The sequence below is a fragment of the Anopheles arabiensis genome, chromosome 3 (assembly GCF_016920715.1).
Source record: "Anopheles arabiensis isolate DONGOLA chromosome 3, AaraD3, whole genome shotgun sequence".
Taxonomy (NCBI): domain Eukaryota; kingdom Metazoa; phylum Arthropoda; class Insecta; order Diptera; family Culicidae; genus Anopheles; species Anopheles arabiensis.
Window position 1 is genome coordinate 47,520,128 of NC_053518.1, and position 17,282 is coordinate 47,537,409.

General features: G+C 41.4%; 2 protein-coding genes across 5 annotated transcripts; one reads left to right on the forward strand and one right to left on the reverse strand.

The window, feature by feature from the left end:
* Nucleotides 1–4,825: 4,825 nt before the first annotated feature.
* On the forward strand, nucleotides 4,826–7,379 carry LOC120900322 (arrestin homolog). The gene is made up of 4 exons (XM_040307153.1): nucleotides 4,826–5,218; nucleotides 5,594–6,404; nucleotides 6,495–6,624; nucleotides 6,718–7,379. Exons 1-4 carry the CDS (start codon nucleotides 5,110–5,112, stop codon nucleotides 6,817–6,819), a joined length of 1,152 nt encoding a protein of 383 aa, XP_040163087.1. The 5' UTR covers nucleotides 4,826–5,109; the 3' UTR covers nucleotides 6,820–7,379.
* Nucleotides 7,380–7,548: 169 nt separating this feature from the next.
* On the reverse strand, nucleotides 7,549–16,617 carry LOC120900321 (cytoplasmic protein NCK1). 4 transcript variants are annotated; one of them, XM_040307149.1, is made up of 6 exons: nucleotides 16,092–16,617; nucleotides 13,418–13,766; nucleotides 13,022–13,342; nucleotides 12,494–12,830; nucleotides 12,085–12,406; nucleotides 7,549–11,985 (listed from the first exon to the last, which is right to left on the reverse strand). In XM_040307149.1, the coding sequence occupies exons 2-6, from the start codon at nucleotides 13,437–13,439 to the stop codon at nucleotides 11,776–11,778; spliced, it is 1,212 nt and encodes a 403-aa protein (XP_040163083.1). In that variant the 5' UTR covers nucleotides 13,440–13,766; nucleotides 16,092–16,617; the 3' UTR covers nucleotides 7,549–11,775. The 4 variants fall into 4 exon arrangements, with proteins under 4 accessions (XP_040163083.1, XP_040163085.1, XP_040163084.1 ...); XM_040307151.1 differs by having other exon boundaries at nucleotides 16,491–16,614; XM_040307150.1 differs by lacking the exon at nucleotides 16,092–16,617 and adding an exon at nucleotides 15,750–16,081.
* Nucleotides 16,618–17,282: the final 665 nt, after the last annotated feature.

Here is a 17,282-nt window from a genome sequence, read left to right on the forward strand (position 1 = left end):
AAGTTGTTACGAACTTTGGAGATAATTTTTGAAGGCCAAAACAAATTTTACATACTTTCGCACTCTTCCATATTAAAAACAATAAATCCTCTCCTGACCATAAGTCATAAAGAAGCTCCTGGGACGATTAATTTATATTTTTAAGAACTTCCTAAACGGTCTCGATTGCAAGGACGAAAAGGTTACAAATACGCAAGTGCAGGATAATCATTGTCGGACGCTTGGATTTCAGGCACATTTTATGTATCTGAGAAACAGGAAATCACACAAGCTTTGTGTAGTGGCTTTCACTGCTCATATACAGGAGTGAGCAAACAAATGTATTGCAAACTGTTCTAAAAATACAAAAGTATAAATGAGTAAAATTCAGATTTTTTGTCAGGTTTTCCAGATATGCCTTTATCTAGATATGCCTAGATCTGTACTAAGATTCGGAAAGTCTGGAGTTTTAATAACTTAAGTTTATAATTTCATTGTTCATTGATTCATTTCAATATAAAAGACTCTTAGCTTAGAAAAACGACCTAATACGTACTTGTGTTGAAAAATTACTACAGAGAATGAAATGCTTCTTCACATCAAACACTAGCAACACTAGTATAGCTAGTATTTGCATATAGTTTTGATTTTTGCACTACCGGAAACAACGATGATGCACATCGTAAAAATATGGAAAATATGTTAGCTTGATTTCACGAAGACTATAGAAGCTATTAAAATAATTAGCAGTTAGTTAAAAGATAAACAACGACAGAAGAATATTAATCCCTAACGAAATCAGGATGACATATTTGGTATTCGTAACAAGATATTCATAAAAATGCGATATAATTTTCTGGACTTTTCAGGAAGCTAGGGGCCCCAATTATATTCCCCGCGTAGGGCCCCGAGATGGATAAATCCGCCTCTGCCTGGTGGAACCACTGGACTACAAGAAGATGATGGACTGCGACGAACGTTTGACGTCCAAGGACCCTTAGTATGTACATGTACTTCGCGAGCGTCTGAAGGCACTGAATTAAGGCTGAGAGGAACTGCACCAGATGTTGGAAAACAGGTGCATAATGATGCAGACAATCGCAAACTAACTTGAATTTGTTAAAGGTTAAAGGATGTTAAAGGTATATGTCTTAACAATCTCTTACGAGCACGATGGAAGTCTGCGGTTGAAAAGAAGTGTCGTAGATTTAAGCACTATAGCCGATCACATCAGGATGTAATAGTATGAAGTAATAGCTAGTCTTAATAAAACAATTAGCGAGTTCAGAACTCTTTAGAACCCATAGCGGTTCTGTAACAAATCCTTTAAACTAATCCAGTCCGATATTGAACACAAAATGTTTCTGATACTGATGCTGAACCTATACTGTTTCTAGGATAGATACAAAAACCCATAACATTCCAGGAATTGATTCTTAATCAATACCGTTCCTGGAAAAGATTACAAACCCATGCCGGTCCTAGAACTGATAATGAATTCATATCGATCCTGGAACCGAGCATAAACCCATATCAGTCCTGGAACGAATCACGAATCCATAACGGTCCTGGAACTACCGATCCTGCAACCAATAATAGACCCATCACGACCTTAAAACCGATCCTAAAGCCATACCTGTCCTAGAACCGATCACGAAGCCATAGCGACCTGGTAATCAATCAATCAATCACAAACTCATACAAACTGTAATGGAAAAACCATTACATATTTCCCGCGTGTCAGTAAATAATCGATCATCAAGTGTAATGCATGACGTTTTTTCCTACGGTCCATGAAGTTCCAAAATGGTTTTGGACAAGCCCGAATGGATATCTGGATACGGCGGATGTAATTAGCATACGATTTTTGATTATGAATCTTGAGGCTGCAAGGATCTTCAATCTGCCAGGGATCCGTTATTATTGATGTCTAAGAATTTTAATATATATTCAAATTTTATTGACTTGTCTTTTTGTGTCCCGAAATGTACAAGTGTCATACGAGACTGCATTACGTCTAATTTTAGAAGTCCATAGTTTATAAGACATTTGTTGTAATTGTGCATGTAGGCCATGGTCATGAAATCCATCACGAAATTAACACCGGTCCTGGAATTGATGCTGACCACACACCGGTCGTTGTACTATCCTTGAACCTGTTCCGAACGAATCGTAACCCTGTTCCACACCTGGAACCGATACAATGCCTGCTTCGGTTCAGTAACCGACTCCGCAGCTCGACGACCCGATCCGAGCAGTTTTGTGCTTCATAAGAATTAGCGTAAAAATTAAGCGGATACACCTTTTCCAGCTACGTTCGAGTCTCGTGCCGTTTGCATCGAATCGGGAATCGCCTGCTTCGAATCGCATGCCACTACGATCGAATGCGTACTGCTACGGGTGAATCACATACCAGTAAGGATGAATCGTGTGCCACTACCATTATATTTCTGAAAGGTAGAGCATTGTAAACCGTTGTTTTACGTTTGAAAGCCGTTTCCTATTTCGTCGATTTCCAATTTGCCAAATAATTTGAAGCCGTTTCATACAATATGTTATTTTTTCATGTTTTTTTTCTTAAAACGGACGACTTGATTTTGAGATCCGGCACGATCATTCCGTTCAATTGCCAAAAAAGCCTCCACCAGCTGCTTCCAGATGCGCTAGTGGAATTCGAAATTACACTAGCGAGTACGTATAATGTATCCCGGCCTTAAGATCGTGAAGGTGTAAGAAAAAGTGAAAGAAAAGTTTATAGTGCATAAAAGGATAAAAATAGAACGATGGAACGACTAGATAATGTTGGATACCATCTGTAATGAGAAGAATGTTCATAGTGAGAAGAGCCGCAAATTAACTCATGTGCCGTTAAATTTAATGTTAAAATTTTAAACTGTCATGTTCCTAACAATATACAATAACAATACCATAACAATACAATACCAATAATACAATAACAATAACGAAATATGGCATCAAAAATGTACGGAATTGGAATTCTTACGATAACTTCCATTTAATGAACATTAGAAATACTCTTACGGTTTTGTTTTTCACTTTGCTCGATTTATATTTAAATTTCCATTGGTTTTCAATTTTATACACAAAACATACCTTAAATATTCATAATTTGAAGCAAGAAAAAAATAGTTTAAAAAATTCTATTCTATACTTTTGTACGGATTTTTTTTTCTCAAAATATTTCATTATATTACACAAATCGATCGTAGCAGAACAGGATCTTAAATTTCTCTCTGTATATCAAATGATTCTTATCAATAAAAACCTATCAACAATGGAATCAAGCGGAAGGCATATTGTTTTAATTTAGCCTAACAGCTTTTAATTTGTAACAAAAACTTTTTATTATATTTTTTTACGGCATTATGACTGCATGTTATGCAACCTAACCTGTTTGACCTAATTTTGCACTGGTTAGAGACACATAGTATCATAAAAATATTCCACTTTCAAGAGCACCAAATCCAATCAGCACCTTCAACGTACTTACGCATGCAAGTCGTCAATGTTTAGCAAGTGCCGTTTCTCAAAACACACATTTTTATTAAAGTTCATGGTCAGTTTCTTACAAGCAACATACGCCCGGCTGTTGCATCGCTGCTGGGAAATCAATCAAAAAAAAGGGGCGAAAACAAAACACACAAAACGATCCTTTCCAGCCTTGCGTAAAGCCTGTCAACAGGAAACCCTACGCCAGCCGTCACGAAGTAATCGTCCGGTATCCGTCCACCTCAAAGAGCAAACGCAAGCACAATTCAATCCACAAACCTACCTCACAGCAGTACCGTCTGGCAGTCAGTTGGTCGTGCCGCTCGGTCACGTGTTTCCGCCGTACGTGGATAGATGTTGGCAGTAGCGTAGACCCAATTGGCCACTGCTACCAAGGACCAAGGAAAATCGATCTGATCACATTACCCTAATTGATGGGAAGAGGGAGCCGAATCATCGCCATCCAGTCTAATCCAATGTCACTTTCAACGAACATTTGCTTACGGTTCGTAGTTTCTACAGACTTCATTACAAAAAAGGAACCCAAAACGGTCGTAAATGTGTCAATAATAGGCATGATACGCCGCAATATTTATTGAGCTTGACTACTTGTCCCTTGTTACGAAACACCAAGCGCCTCCTTTAACAGGCATTAACCGAGCTAACTCGGGGCACACATTTTGATCCATCTTGTTTGTGTCATAGACAGTGTGCGGTGTGATTTATACATTGTTTTACTATCAAACTATACTTAAGCTAAAGCAAAGGTCAGAGAAGGAGATCAAAATTGTCGGGGAGGGAGATCTTCTATGGAGATCCTGCTTTCTCCAAGTAATTATTCCCAAACCCCGAACATGCCCAACACATGCTTTGCACAAAAACAAAAACCTTGACACGTGCTGTTTACCGCCAAAAAAATGTTGCCGAATGCCACGAGTGTCCGTTGCACATTTCATGCATGTACTCATCCATACTTCGGGGCTTTTCGCCGAAAAAGCAGAACGAAAAAAAAACATCCCGGGAGGAAAAACATTTCACCTACCAATTGTAAGAAGCACTTCTTGTTCGTGCGCTCGTGTCCAACGGAGCGCAAAAGACGTGTGGCCGCTCATAGCCTGCTGCCTGAATCACGAGCACACTAAGACACCAAACCGACGCACAACAGGTACAGCAACAACGGCTGTGACCGATCGATGGACGCATGCCGAACGGAGCTGACCGGCGAATGGCAGGATTCGGACCACGCGTAATTGGATCAGCAGCAATGTGTGCGACGCAACACCGCCCTGAAGGGAACGTGCGGAAAAAGCGTATAAATGGCGCCGAACCCACGGTATCTAATTCAGTTTGCGTTCATCGACAGGAACGACGGTTGTGATCCCTCCACTGGTGGTGACACGAATCATAAGCATTATTTCATACCTAAAAAACAAAATCTACAAAAAAAAGCTTCATTCCCATCGAAAAAACTTTCTTGTGAAATCAACCGAGCTAACAAACAACATCCTGTGCAAAATCTAGCAGTGAAAGTGTGATATCGTATACCTGTACCTGTAAACCGTTGTGCGCGTGTGTGTGCCTTTGTGTATCAATTTTGTGGAAAACAGAAAATACATCAAAATGGTTTACAATTTCAAAGTCTTCAAGAAGTGCGCCCCTAATGGAAAGGTTACGCTGTACATGGGCAAGCGTGACTTTGTAGACCACGTTTCCGGCGTTGAACCGATCGGTGTGTATTCAAAGTTTGCATGTTTGGTGGCTAGAAACGCAATGCAACCCCCTGTCTGCCTCCCTCGGGAGATACGTTATGCAAAGGAAGCTTCTTCGGCCTCATCGTTACAAAACCGTTACCAAGAAACCATCATCAAAGCAATCATGTCATGTTCATATTAAGGATATTTTATAGGTTTCCAATACCCAGGTGTATTACACGCCGAAGCCAAGCTCTGTTCCTTTATTTTAAATTGCAATTAGATGCGTTAGATAAATCTGATTTATCGGTTAAGTGTAATTGAAAATTTTCATTTAATTTAAATATTAAGCCAATACAAATGCGCTGTGATATTAAGGTGATTGAAATAGCACTGTTTCTCTCGCCCATTAGATGGTATCGTCGTCCTCGATGATGAGTACATTCGTGACAACCGTAAGGTATTCGGTCAGATTGTCTGCAGTTTCCGCTACGGCCGCGAAGAGGACGAGGTGATGGGACTAAACTTCCAGAAGGAGTTATGCCTCGCTTCCGAACAGATCTACCCGCGTCCGGAAAAGTCGGACAAGGAGCAGACCAAGCTCCAGGAGCGACTGCTGAAGAAGCTGGGTTCGAACGCCATCCCGTTCACGTTCAACATCTCGCCGAATGCCCCGTCTTCGGTCACGCTGCAGCAGGGCGAAGATGATAACGGAGACCCGTGCGGTGTGTCGTACTACGTGAAGATCTTTGCCGGTGAGTCGGAAACCGATCGTACGCACCGTCGCAGCACCGTGACGCTCGGCATACGCAAGATCCAGTTCGCACCGACCAAGCAGGGCCAGCAGCCGTGCACGCTGGTGCGCAAGGACTTTATGCTAAGCCCGGGAGAGCTGGAGCTCGAGGTCACACTAGACAAGCAGCTGTACCTGCACGGGGAGCGAATAGGCGTCAACATCTGCATCCGCAACAACTCGAACAAAATGGTCAAGAAGATTAAGGCCATGGTCCAGCAGGGTGTGGATGTGGTGCTGTTCCAGAATGGTAGCTACCGCAACACAGTGGCATCGCTGGAGACTAGCGAGGGTTGCCCAATTCAGCCCGGCTCCAGTCTGCAGAAGGTAATGTACCTCACGCCGCTGCTATCCTCGAACAAGCAGCGACGTGGCATCGCCCTGGACGGTCAGATCAAGCGTCAGGATCAGTGTTTGGCTTCGACAACCCTGTAAGTACCAGCGTAATAAATGTTTTCCCTTCAGTATTGTGTACCAACAATACTTATGCCACCAACAATTCTTCCATTTCCTTTCTGTAGATTGGCTCAACCGGATCAGCGAGATGCTTTCGGCGTTATCATATCGTATGCCGTAAAGGTTAAGCTTTTCCTCGGCGCACTCGGCGGCGAGCTGTCGGCGGAACTTCCATTTGTGCTGATGCACCCAAAGGTAAAATTATTTCAACTCAAATTATTTTGTATATACGACAAATACGACGATTAATTTTTTTCTTTCCTTCTTTCTACAACGCCCACCAAACAGCCCGGCACCAAGGCTAAGGTCATCCATGCCGACAGCCAGGCCGACGTAGAAACTTTCCGACAGGATACAATCGACCAGCAGGCATCAGTTGACTTTGAATAGACGACGCAACGGTTTGGAAATGCTACCTACTACCCCAGGCATGGGCTAACACGACAAACGAACTACTACTACTAAGCATAAAAAACAGGAAAAAAAATGAAAAACTTAAAAAATGGATCATACAACCGAACGCAAACGACCTACGACGATCGATCTCACTTCCCCGTCTTTTTCATCCTAGGCAATAGAACGATGGTAGAAAAGGAAGATAAAGATGGAGAGAAAGTCACGTGAATCAATGACGACGACTACCAAAACTGAAGACGTACCACACGTTCCCCAGCGAGCGGTAACTGTTCTGTTCTGACACCTTCCGCTCGACAATGTACCTTTTAAAAACATACAAATTAGAAATCGTCTTCACTACCTTCAACCAATCCGGCCACTTTGGTATATACTTTTCATAGAATCCTTCTGAGCGCAAGGACCCTATTGAAATTCAGTGTTATTTTGTAACTGCGACCAAATGCCTAGCTGAATGTTGTTGAACGAGTTATGTACATCAAATGATTGAATAAAACAAAACAAAAATAAGAACATTGGTTTGAACACATCAAAAAGCGTTTGGTTGATTAGACTTATCAGTGCAGAGGAATCCCATCACAGGTCTTTTTACCACTCTTCATTCGTACCCCTACCGTTGTACGATTACACTACTTCCCCTAACGTGGATTTAGTAGATGAAAACAACATACGGAGGCAGTCGAAATAATAAGACATTTTTGAGTATTTCTTGTTTCTAGATTTCATGGATCTTACCTTTATTGCGATGACTTAGTTTTTTTTATCTCTTCTTCACGATATACAATATTCTCATCTGTTCACACCCTATACTCCTTTTACCATGCATATACTTTCCCTAGTTCACTCGGTTCCAGTCTGTGTGTCATTGAGTTGTGGGGAGGGGTATATTGATCTAAAACGACCCGTCCGGCGCTACTATTTCAATTACAAAGGAAGTACAGTACACAAGCACCCGGGTATACACACCTATTCGGCCCAAATCATTTCGGTCCAACCCTTCACAGCACCGCTCCGCCGCGCTACGTATCTACGCTTGTGAAGAGTCTTTTCTTTTCTTATTTGTTCACAATTGTCCACCGGCCACGAATATTTGCAATTATTTCCTGTTTTACTTTATTATTTATCGTATTCTATATTACTTGTATATTTTGGTATTAGGATGATTCATTTTTCATTTCTATCGTTAAACCGCAACGCCTGGTTCTGCGGCTAATTATCTCTTGCGCTGTTCAATTGCCCGCTCGCCCAATGTTCCCTGTCTTCAATGATTTTATTGGCGATGAGTCCCGTGTTTTGCTCGTTCTCGATCGCTTCTCGCTCTCGGTATGTGTGTTTGTTAACGCTTACTTAACATAATGCTGTCTTAAACGCGTATGATGAATGTGAAGTAGCAAAGAATAGCATAAGTTTATGATTTTAACGGGGAGTTTTCTTATCCTGGAAGAGGTTCTCGTTCAACATCTTGATGATCATAGCTGGGGTGAGGAATTGTTTGCAACACAAACACACACACACACATACGTACATTCAATTGGAGAGGATTGGCTTCGATTGGAAGAGATTCGATTAGCGGGGATTGTTTCTAGCGAAAATTATTTTCTACAATTTCACTACTCTTGTCCTCTTACCCTAGGGTCAGCAATTATATCAGCAGTTGCCGTACAGAAACATAGCTAACTTCGCTTGCTGATATTTGTGTTGTTGTGTGTGTGTGTTTTATATTGATAAATTTCAAACCTATGCGGCGACACTATTTCGTCCGCATTATCTTGCATACGGGCTTGTCCAATAGACTTTTCAAGCGAAATTAATATCCAGTAAAACATAAAGTAGCTAATGTATTTCCAAATGCTACCAGATTACTGTTTGTTCTCTGTTGCTCGGTCTCTCTTTATCTCTCTCTCTCTCCCTCTATCACTCTTTCTCTCTATACTTCTATCGCCGTTTGTTTCGCTCTTCTTTGCAAGTTTGCTTCGTGTTACGTGCTGTTAGGGACTAAATCTCTTTTAAAATGGCACTTAGCAGCCCATTTCGTGTATCCTGCAATACAATCACCTTACGTCCCCAAAGGCATGTCCGCGAAATTCGATTATTATTATTATTTTTATTATTATTATTCTATTTTCGTACACCTATTATACTCCGCATCGTGGGTATGTGATGTAAGAAGTAGGTAGTTTTTAGCTATATGTATAACGTCGATTCGTTCGCTCCATCCATCTTTACCTCGCAGAAAATTAGTGCCAATGGTTCGATATTACGAGCTCTTCCAGTTTTAGTTTTCCATTACTTTTTTCACACACTTCAATACACACTTTACCAGAATCTGTCGATAGGCTCGCACTTTACAGGCGCTTAATGCATACTGTCACAGTCGCGCAAGCAAAATAGAAGGATCGAATTTGTTTACATTAATGCTTTGCGATGAATGAATGCTAATGTAGATCACATCACCATAAGTTGTGACTCAATGTTAGAAACGAGCTCTTTATCTTCACTGTGAATTTGGTGTAAAACAAAGCCGTTTGGTAGTGTATGGAGGAGTTCAGCCAATTTGAACAAAAGTATGGAACCGCAAACTCCAACCCCCTTCAATAAAGGTAGCAGTGACAAGTTCCCCATGAGTTGGAAAGAGGAAAGGGTAGATAACTTCACAACACCAATTTACGCTTATACTATACGCTAGACACGCGTATCTTACGGCGAAACGTTTAGACAGTCTGTGGCCGTTGAAAGCATCATATGTCGATGTGCGTGTGTGTCTTTCTTTTATGACCAAATCAATTGCTTTTCCTTCGTCGTTATAAAAAGGAAGTATCAAAATTACTAATTCCATCACATCGTGCTACCTTGTATAAAATTATCAGATCATCATCGCAGTACCATTCTTGGCGTACCCAACTGCCGTGTTGAGCGATGTGTTTTTTTCTTCTTCTTCTTCCGTTCCTTAGCACGTTGCTGATCGCCCCCTAATCATGCATATCATGAATCGACTATATTAGCAAGGTTACGAATACGTTTCTTTAACGATACGTTTAGCGGTGTAAGCAAGGAATGAGAATGCTAAATGGTATGGAGGAGGAAACCTTACCCCAAAGCATATTTCGTTATTACTTCTTCTGTACACGAATGAGTATGGGTATAGATACAATGCTGCCACATTGGTATACATATTTATGATAGTTGCATTCGGATTAAAACGGGTAAAAGGCGAACCACTGTGTCTGCTATTGAAAGCAGTGGTCAAGCGCGACCAAACTGAAACAGAAACAACAGCACCATTGCATGCAATGTAGCTCCTTTTCCACCGAATCGATCATTTGAAAATACTGCTCTGCAGCACGCTTTAATGGTGCAAGGGGTGGTTGGTGGTATTTAACTTGGTGTGCATGATTTATCAATCAGATCAACATTTCTAGTGGCCGGATTTATGTTATGGTGTAAGAGTACACATCGGTGTCTGAAAATCAACACTCATTTCCACGTTTTTGACTGTTCCCTTGTTGTCGTAAGCACAAAACAAAAATGATACGAGCTCTGAGACACAAAGTGAAAGTACATTGCTAATCTGATCCATTGCCCTGATAGGTGATTCACCAACACAAATAGATGCACGAAATAGATGTACTACTATTTCTTAGTTTTAATCCTTTATTGGCGTGATTTGCATCTTTTCCAATGTAAATCTATGTATCGTAGACGCTCACACGTATTCTGACTGTGGGAAGTACGGAATCTACTAAACAGAAACAAAATAAATGCCTACAATTGCATATGCGTCGTTGCGTTACTCGTGAGGATGGACCGATGTAGCAATTCCTCACGACTTTAAATTACCATAGGGACGTTACACCATGTTGTAAGGATCTAAGTACGGTTCTCGTACACGTACCCATAATTGTATAATGAATGGTTTAAAATATTCACCCCTTTGGTTGTCATTTGAACTATGTTTACATAGCAGAATTCCTTTTAATTTAGTCTCATTGAATAGACGCAAGCCAAAGAAACCGTCTACTTTTCGTCTACTCATGATTGAAGCATTTTTTTTTCGTCTCCCGTTCTTAGTCGGTGTTCGATCTCTCACGCATTTGCGGAATGCTAAAAATAACTTCAAAATTATTTTTGCAGTAGGTCAGAACAACGCTCGCTCAGAATATTTTTAACCGAAAAATTGTCTTATATTTTAAAATTATTTTCACACAATAGATTCCGGCCAATCCTAGGTTAGCCAGAGTAAAAGAAGAAGAAAAAAACTACTGTTTTACTAAAGCTTAGCTGCTTTGAAATAAATTACTACGGTTATAATTATCATTATATCGAGCTAGCAATTCGAAGAGCTCATAATTCACCGATTTGTTGCAATGTGTCGTGGTTTGCTTCAAAATTGTACACCAATGAGATCATTTCTAATGATCTCAATGGTCGTAAGATTCGATGTTACAAAAACATATACACACGGTTGGAAAATAAACTCTTCATTTAATACTCTCGCGAGTGCACCACACAGCGCATGTTGAGTTTAAAAAGGCGATACACTAAAATTCACAAACACATGAAAACTAAAATTCACACAAGCATAAAAACGGCTACAAACAAATAAAATCATTGAACAGAAGACTACTTGCAACGCATAAAATAAAACAGACAACTTCATTTCAATACCGCCACGATCATGAACACGAACATGATTTAAAAACAAATCGGGAATCAGGCAACCGAGTTGAGTCAAAAAATTGCGACATTAACCTATCGAACGTTGCGCATCGAATTATTTTATCCACTTGCACTTTTTACCGCACACGTCTTTGTAATGCTATGATGATGGGTCATCTTTGTCCACTGTTTTACCTCACACCCCCAATACGTGGCACATTTGACCATAATATGCTTACTAGCATCTCCAGGAGACTTTTCCATTTGCTCGTAGTTTTAGGTACCATTTGCTTTCGGCAATGGTCGAACAAGATACAGTTTTTCGCCTTGCTTGTTAGTGTAAATGGGGGCTCTTTGGTAATGGTCCACTAGTTGATCCAGTGTGTGAAATTTGCGCTGCCCGATGCAGTACATATTACCTTCGACGTGCACGCGGAAGTGCTTGTTGCGTCCAGGAGCTTTTAGCGAAACGGAATAGTCACCCAGCTGTAATACAAAGCATCGATTAGATCCACCGTTTCTAAACATACCATTCTGCTTGATGAGTTTCTTTGGAATCGACGAAAAAAGGGTAAAACCACTTACGTTCGTTTCACTATCGCGAATCAAGTAATCTCCATCATGTCCGTGAGAGTTTAGCACCGTATCACATTGACTTCGAGTAATAGCACCGTAGTACCAGCTTTTCCCTGTCAGATGGGGTCTTTCTGGTTGCTGAGAGTTGTTGTTGTTGCTGTTGTTCGTGTTGGAATTGTTGTTATTCGATTGCGCATCGTTAGGCCGTCGGTCTAACGAATCCGGGCCGCTTCCATTGCTCCGAAATGGTTGAGCTAAGTATTCAGACAGTTCCTGTAAATAGTTACGCGGTACGAGCCCTATCTGGCCATTATTATTTCGGGCTTTATACCTGTAAAACAGACAACAAGTAGTTGGTTATTTTTTGAATTCAATTTAAATATTTGTGAGGTGGCTAAATTGTAATGTTCATTCTTACCATTCGGGATCAGCCGCTGGTCGATCAAGAATTTCCAATCGATCGCCCTTTTCAAACGATAGCTCGGTATCGTTGTTAGAATTGAATGAGTATAGCGCCACAACAATATCAAGCACGTTTTCTGCCATCGCGTATGTATGCAGTGTATCGTCTTCGTTCTCTTCCGTCGTGTAGTTGCTAGGAAACCAGCCGGTCGCTGAGCCGCTCTGGCCACGCCACCAGCCGTCGTTTGATTTCTCCAGTATCAGTATTCGTGTTCCCTTTGTCAACGACAGCTCATCCTGCTGTTGAGCTTGGTAGTTATACTTCACTATGGCAGTACCTATCGGGGTAGAGGCTATAGAATGATAATAGTACATTTGTCCGGTAGACAGCATTGTAGCATCGATACAGCCAGAGAGCGCACATGCACGAAGTAGAAGATGTTGATGATGTGTTCCAGAAAAAAGAAAAATAAACGGTAAGAATTTGTAAATAAAATCAATTGTAGCGTGCAAATCTGCAAACATATTCGCACAATTTCCTTACCAATAGCCTCCGAAGGGTCCGGTGGTAATCTTCGGCTCATTGTGGGACTATCGACCTGTCTGGAAGGCGAGCAGTTCGGAAGCGTTTTGCTGCCGGAACCCTTTTTAACCTTCTTCTTGAAGCTGTCGAACAGTGAGACAGATTTTTTCTCCTTCTTAACGTAGTTACTCGGCACGTAACCCGACTGATTGCGTGTATTCTGCACCCTCCACCAGTGCTTGCTGTCGTCCAGCAGAAGATAACGATCGTTTTTCCTCAGATCTAGCTCCTGGGCACCCTGTGCCTCGTAATCGTACTTTGCTACCACGTAGCAGACATCCTCTAAAAAAACAGAAGGATTAGAATACTGGTTCATAAATCTTTATCATTGGTGCAATTTTTTCACGCAGTATGTACCTTGCTTAATGCTTCCCGCCATTATACCGCGATTTGACTTGCTTCAGTTCGGAGTCTAGTATTGGTGCTGCTAAAAGTGTCGTAGGTTGTTCCTCTTTTATGGATGCAGATCTTCTTAAATTAATGACTAAACGATCCACCGAAGGATCAATAGGGGTTGTCAGTGCTTTTCTTCCCCCCTTGTTGTGCTAATGCTTGATCCACTCTTATTTGATCGTTACGTATCCGTAACAGCCGAAACTAAATTTCAGACACTACTTTTGTGTTTTTGAGTTGTTCGCTTGTTTAAGTATCACCGTGGCTTAACGTGCTACGATCATTGTACCAAAGTTTCGTAGCACTTCAGGACCTAAATGAAAAAAAAATGTCAAAACCGTGATTAAGTTTGCAAGTTTGTTACACAATAAATGGGCAAATGACGTATTATTTCCTAGCCATATGTGTAGAAATTTGGAAATTTGACTGTATTACCTAGGACCATCTATAAACTTTATGTTAACTGGGCGGAGCTATTTGGAACGGCAAAACAAATAATATTAAAATAATCACGTAATTTATATTATCAAGCCTTGTCGCGAAGCTGAACACATATTTTGGTTCAATTTTGGTAACGTTTGTTACCATATTCACCCACGCCTTCCGGTTGGGTCGAAAACGTAACCATCAAAGCCCGGGGCTATTTTACTACAAATCCGCTCAGCTGGCGATCGTACACGCTACGATCAATGTCTGAAGGTCTCCCTGGACCTAAACATATTCGTCGAGGGTTAGCTGCTGCTGGGCTCACAGACGCGTTTCTCTCGTAAACAATGAAGTAGAGAAAAAGGTTACCACGACCATTCTGAGAATCAAGTGAAGGCCGGCCGCCGTACTGATTTCCAGAGCTTACATCGAAAGGTGCCCCGTTCATCGCAAGTGGCCAGTAAAAAAAAAAATTAAACTGCCTTAAAAAGCGCTGGCTATGTTGAGCTTCGCACAAATATAGATACAACATTTAGTTACATCAATAGCTTTTTTTCACCGACAGTATGGTTCAAACTCTATTGAAATATTTAAAATGTTTACGTATAATCAACGTGTTAGGTTTTTTTTTGCTAAGAATGTATGATCTTTTAAGATCGTATAAGATGCGTTCAAGAAAGTAATCAGGTCATTCAATTCTTATAGACTAACTTTCTTTTTTATTTTTCTTACGAACGATCTGGTCGTTCAAACCGGATCAAATAAAATACTATTAGTCATACTCATCGTTAAACATAACGTGTGAAAATGCAAATTAGGCTAGTAGGTTAGTGCAACATCTGTCGCCAAAATGGTACATGGTCATTACTAATAAAACAAAAATGCTGCCATTAATGAAAACGCAACCACTCATCATATACTTAGCACACCATAATTCATCGCAGTACTGGTATACGCGAGCATCGCATCGTGCACGAACCATGATGAGCAAAACGCAAAAATCGCGCATACAGCACGCCCGCACTCACGCACGACGCTGTGGAGCTTCATATGCACGCATTTTCCTTACGTTGGGTTTTCCTGGGTAGCGTGCAAAGAAAGACCACCACCAGCAAATCGTGTAGGCCTTGGGGGTTGGTTGCTTGGTTTGTTTTCTTTACCCGTCGGTTGATGAATTGATAAATTGCTTCCAGACAGACACACGCGCACGTTCGGGAAAGTGTACCGCCACAGAGCTCCACCATATCTCTACATCGGATTAATTTAAAAGAAAGAAGAGCTTTCGAGAAGCATTGTTCAGCTGGCAAAAAATGATAAGGCACTGCTACTGCACCGTTGCATGCCTATCCATCATCGGATAAAAGGGGGTAACTCCTTGAAATGAAAGCCCTCTCGGATTCCCGGGAGCGTGATGCAGTAGTTACACTACTAGCAGAAACATCCAATTCAGAAATGATAGCGAAAACAAAACAAAGGTACCTTCTTTGGCCGGCGATGTTTCGGCCATGGGGGAGCGAGGAAGGGGGTTTGGGTTTCAGTAGAAAGCTGTCACACACATCTACCCAAACCGCCCAACGTTCGGTTCTTTCCACATTGCGAGAAAGCCGGGAAATCGGCAGCGACAGCCAGAATAATAACCTTAGTATACGCACCGCACTTTGCAACAGAGACACCACGAGTGCAAAGTGCAAAGGACACGCTCCAACAACAACAACAACAACCAGCAAGGAAAACTGTATCCGCCCATCTAACACACTCAAACAACTCGAACAAACCCACACGCAAAGGATACGTCGGGACGATGTTAAAACATCGCACGCGTGCACACACATACACCAATGTATACGTACATACTCGCACTTGCACACACCTACACATTTGTGCGGCTCTAGCCGACCAGTCGTCCTTTTTACTCCGAGCTACCACCGTTCAGTTCGTCGCTGCTGTCGTTAACACAGTTGCCTCTGTATGCAAACTCGATTCATACACGCACACACACACTCTCTCTCTCAAACAAATATACACACACATCTGCTTGTGCTTGAGCCATCCTTAGCTACCAGGAAACAAACGCAACCTCCGTCCACTTCAGGCGTTATTCCATTTACAAAACTTTCGCACATAAATCACACATTTCCGATTGCATTCCAAAAACCAACAGCGATGATAACCCTAAATGCATTGTGTCGTGACAGAAGATGATGCTACGTACCAATAACTCATTGCCAATTACGCTGTCGGCGATGTTTTGCACCCCTGCACTTCACACTACGTCCGGGTACGGGTTCTGGAACTAATTTTCTGAGCTAAAAAGCCGTTCCTGTTCACTTTACCATTGCATCGATTAGCACATTCGTTGTCACATCCATTCACTAGCACACCCCCGTTGGTGCCGACACCCCCGAAATACCAAGAAAGTTCCAGGGACTGGCGTGACGATGATGACCGCACACCGAACACGATTTTACCGATTGTGTGGTGCTGGCCTACACTCTCTAGCTATTCCAGGGCACCCGAAACCTGCACCGAAACCAGACGCAGAGCTGTATCTGTATCTTACACTGTCGCACCGGCAGGTTTCGCAGCAGCCACACCCGCGCAGTGTGTTTACCGTGGAAAAATCAAGCTCCCTGGCACGTGTAAATGTGAATTTTCCTATGTTTTACACCCGATATATTTTCAGTCTTTTTCTGACTAAAATTCTACACCAGGCTATTCGAGCAGTTGTCCGATATCGAGACGTGAAGTTTGTAAAAACTGGGTTGGTACATCACAACTGTGCGTGCGAACTTCGAAGCAACATCTGACGTTTGTGAGTAACTGAATTGCTGACAGTGTGACATTCCTGCTGTTCTGTTTTCGTAGGAGAAACGCGAGAAAGAATAGCCGAAAAATATTTGATTCTTTTTTAACCTTATAATGTATTTGTTATTGTATGTATGTATTTGTTATTGTATGTATGTATATTGTTGTTATTGTATGTTGTTATTGTCGATGTTGTTGATACCCGTGTATCTGATTAATGGCCGTGTGATTAATATAAATTACTCGAAATGTTTGAAGACTATAAAACATATGACTGGTTGAGGGCAGGTGAACACATTGCAAAAAATATAGCAATATAGTCGTGATTAAATAGTGGCATCTATTGAGCAATCCAGTGAACTTTCAAAGCTTTCGTGGTTTTTGATGGACATTTAATTATCCAGTCATTTGTGGAAATTTATGGCGCTTCGGGATGACCATGTTAAGACACGTTTCATGCTCTCCTAAGAAGAAAATAGGACAAATCTAGGAACTAGGAGGCTAGGTTTTTTTTTTTTAATTTTAAGTTTCCGTTGATCTCTCTCGCAAAAAGTGTTATTACAAAAAAGCATAAAATGGGTTAAATGACTCTGTTTCG

Excerpts from the sequence above, each read along its gene's own strand:
- LOC120900321 (XM_040307149.1), bottom strand. The coding sequence starts at position 13,439 with ATGGCGGGAAGCATTAAGCAAG. Across the intron at positions 12,831-13,021 it reads GGACCCTTCGGAGGCTATTG|CCTCTACCCCGATAGGTACT; the intron begins GTAAGGAAATTG and ends ATCATTCTATAG. Across the intron at positions 11,986-12,084 it reads TTCGCGATAGTGAAACGAAC|CTGGGTGACTATTCCGTTTC; the intron begins GTAAGTGGTTTT and ends TTTGTATTACAG.
- LOC120900322 (XM_040307153.1), top strand. The coding sequence starts at position 5,110 with ATGGTTTACAATTTCAAAGTCTTCAAGAAGTGCGCCCCTAATGGAAAG. Across the intron at positions 5,219-5,593 it reads TTCCGGCGTTGAACCGATCG|ATGGTATCGTCGTCCTCGAT; the intron begins GTGTGTATTCAA and ends CTCGCCCATTAG. Across the intron at positions 6,625-6,717 it reads TTGTGCTGATGCACCCAAAG|CCCGGCACCAAGGCTAAGGT; the intron begins GTAAAATTATTT and ends CCCACCAAACAG.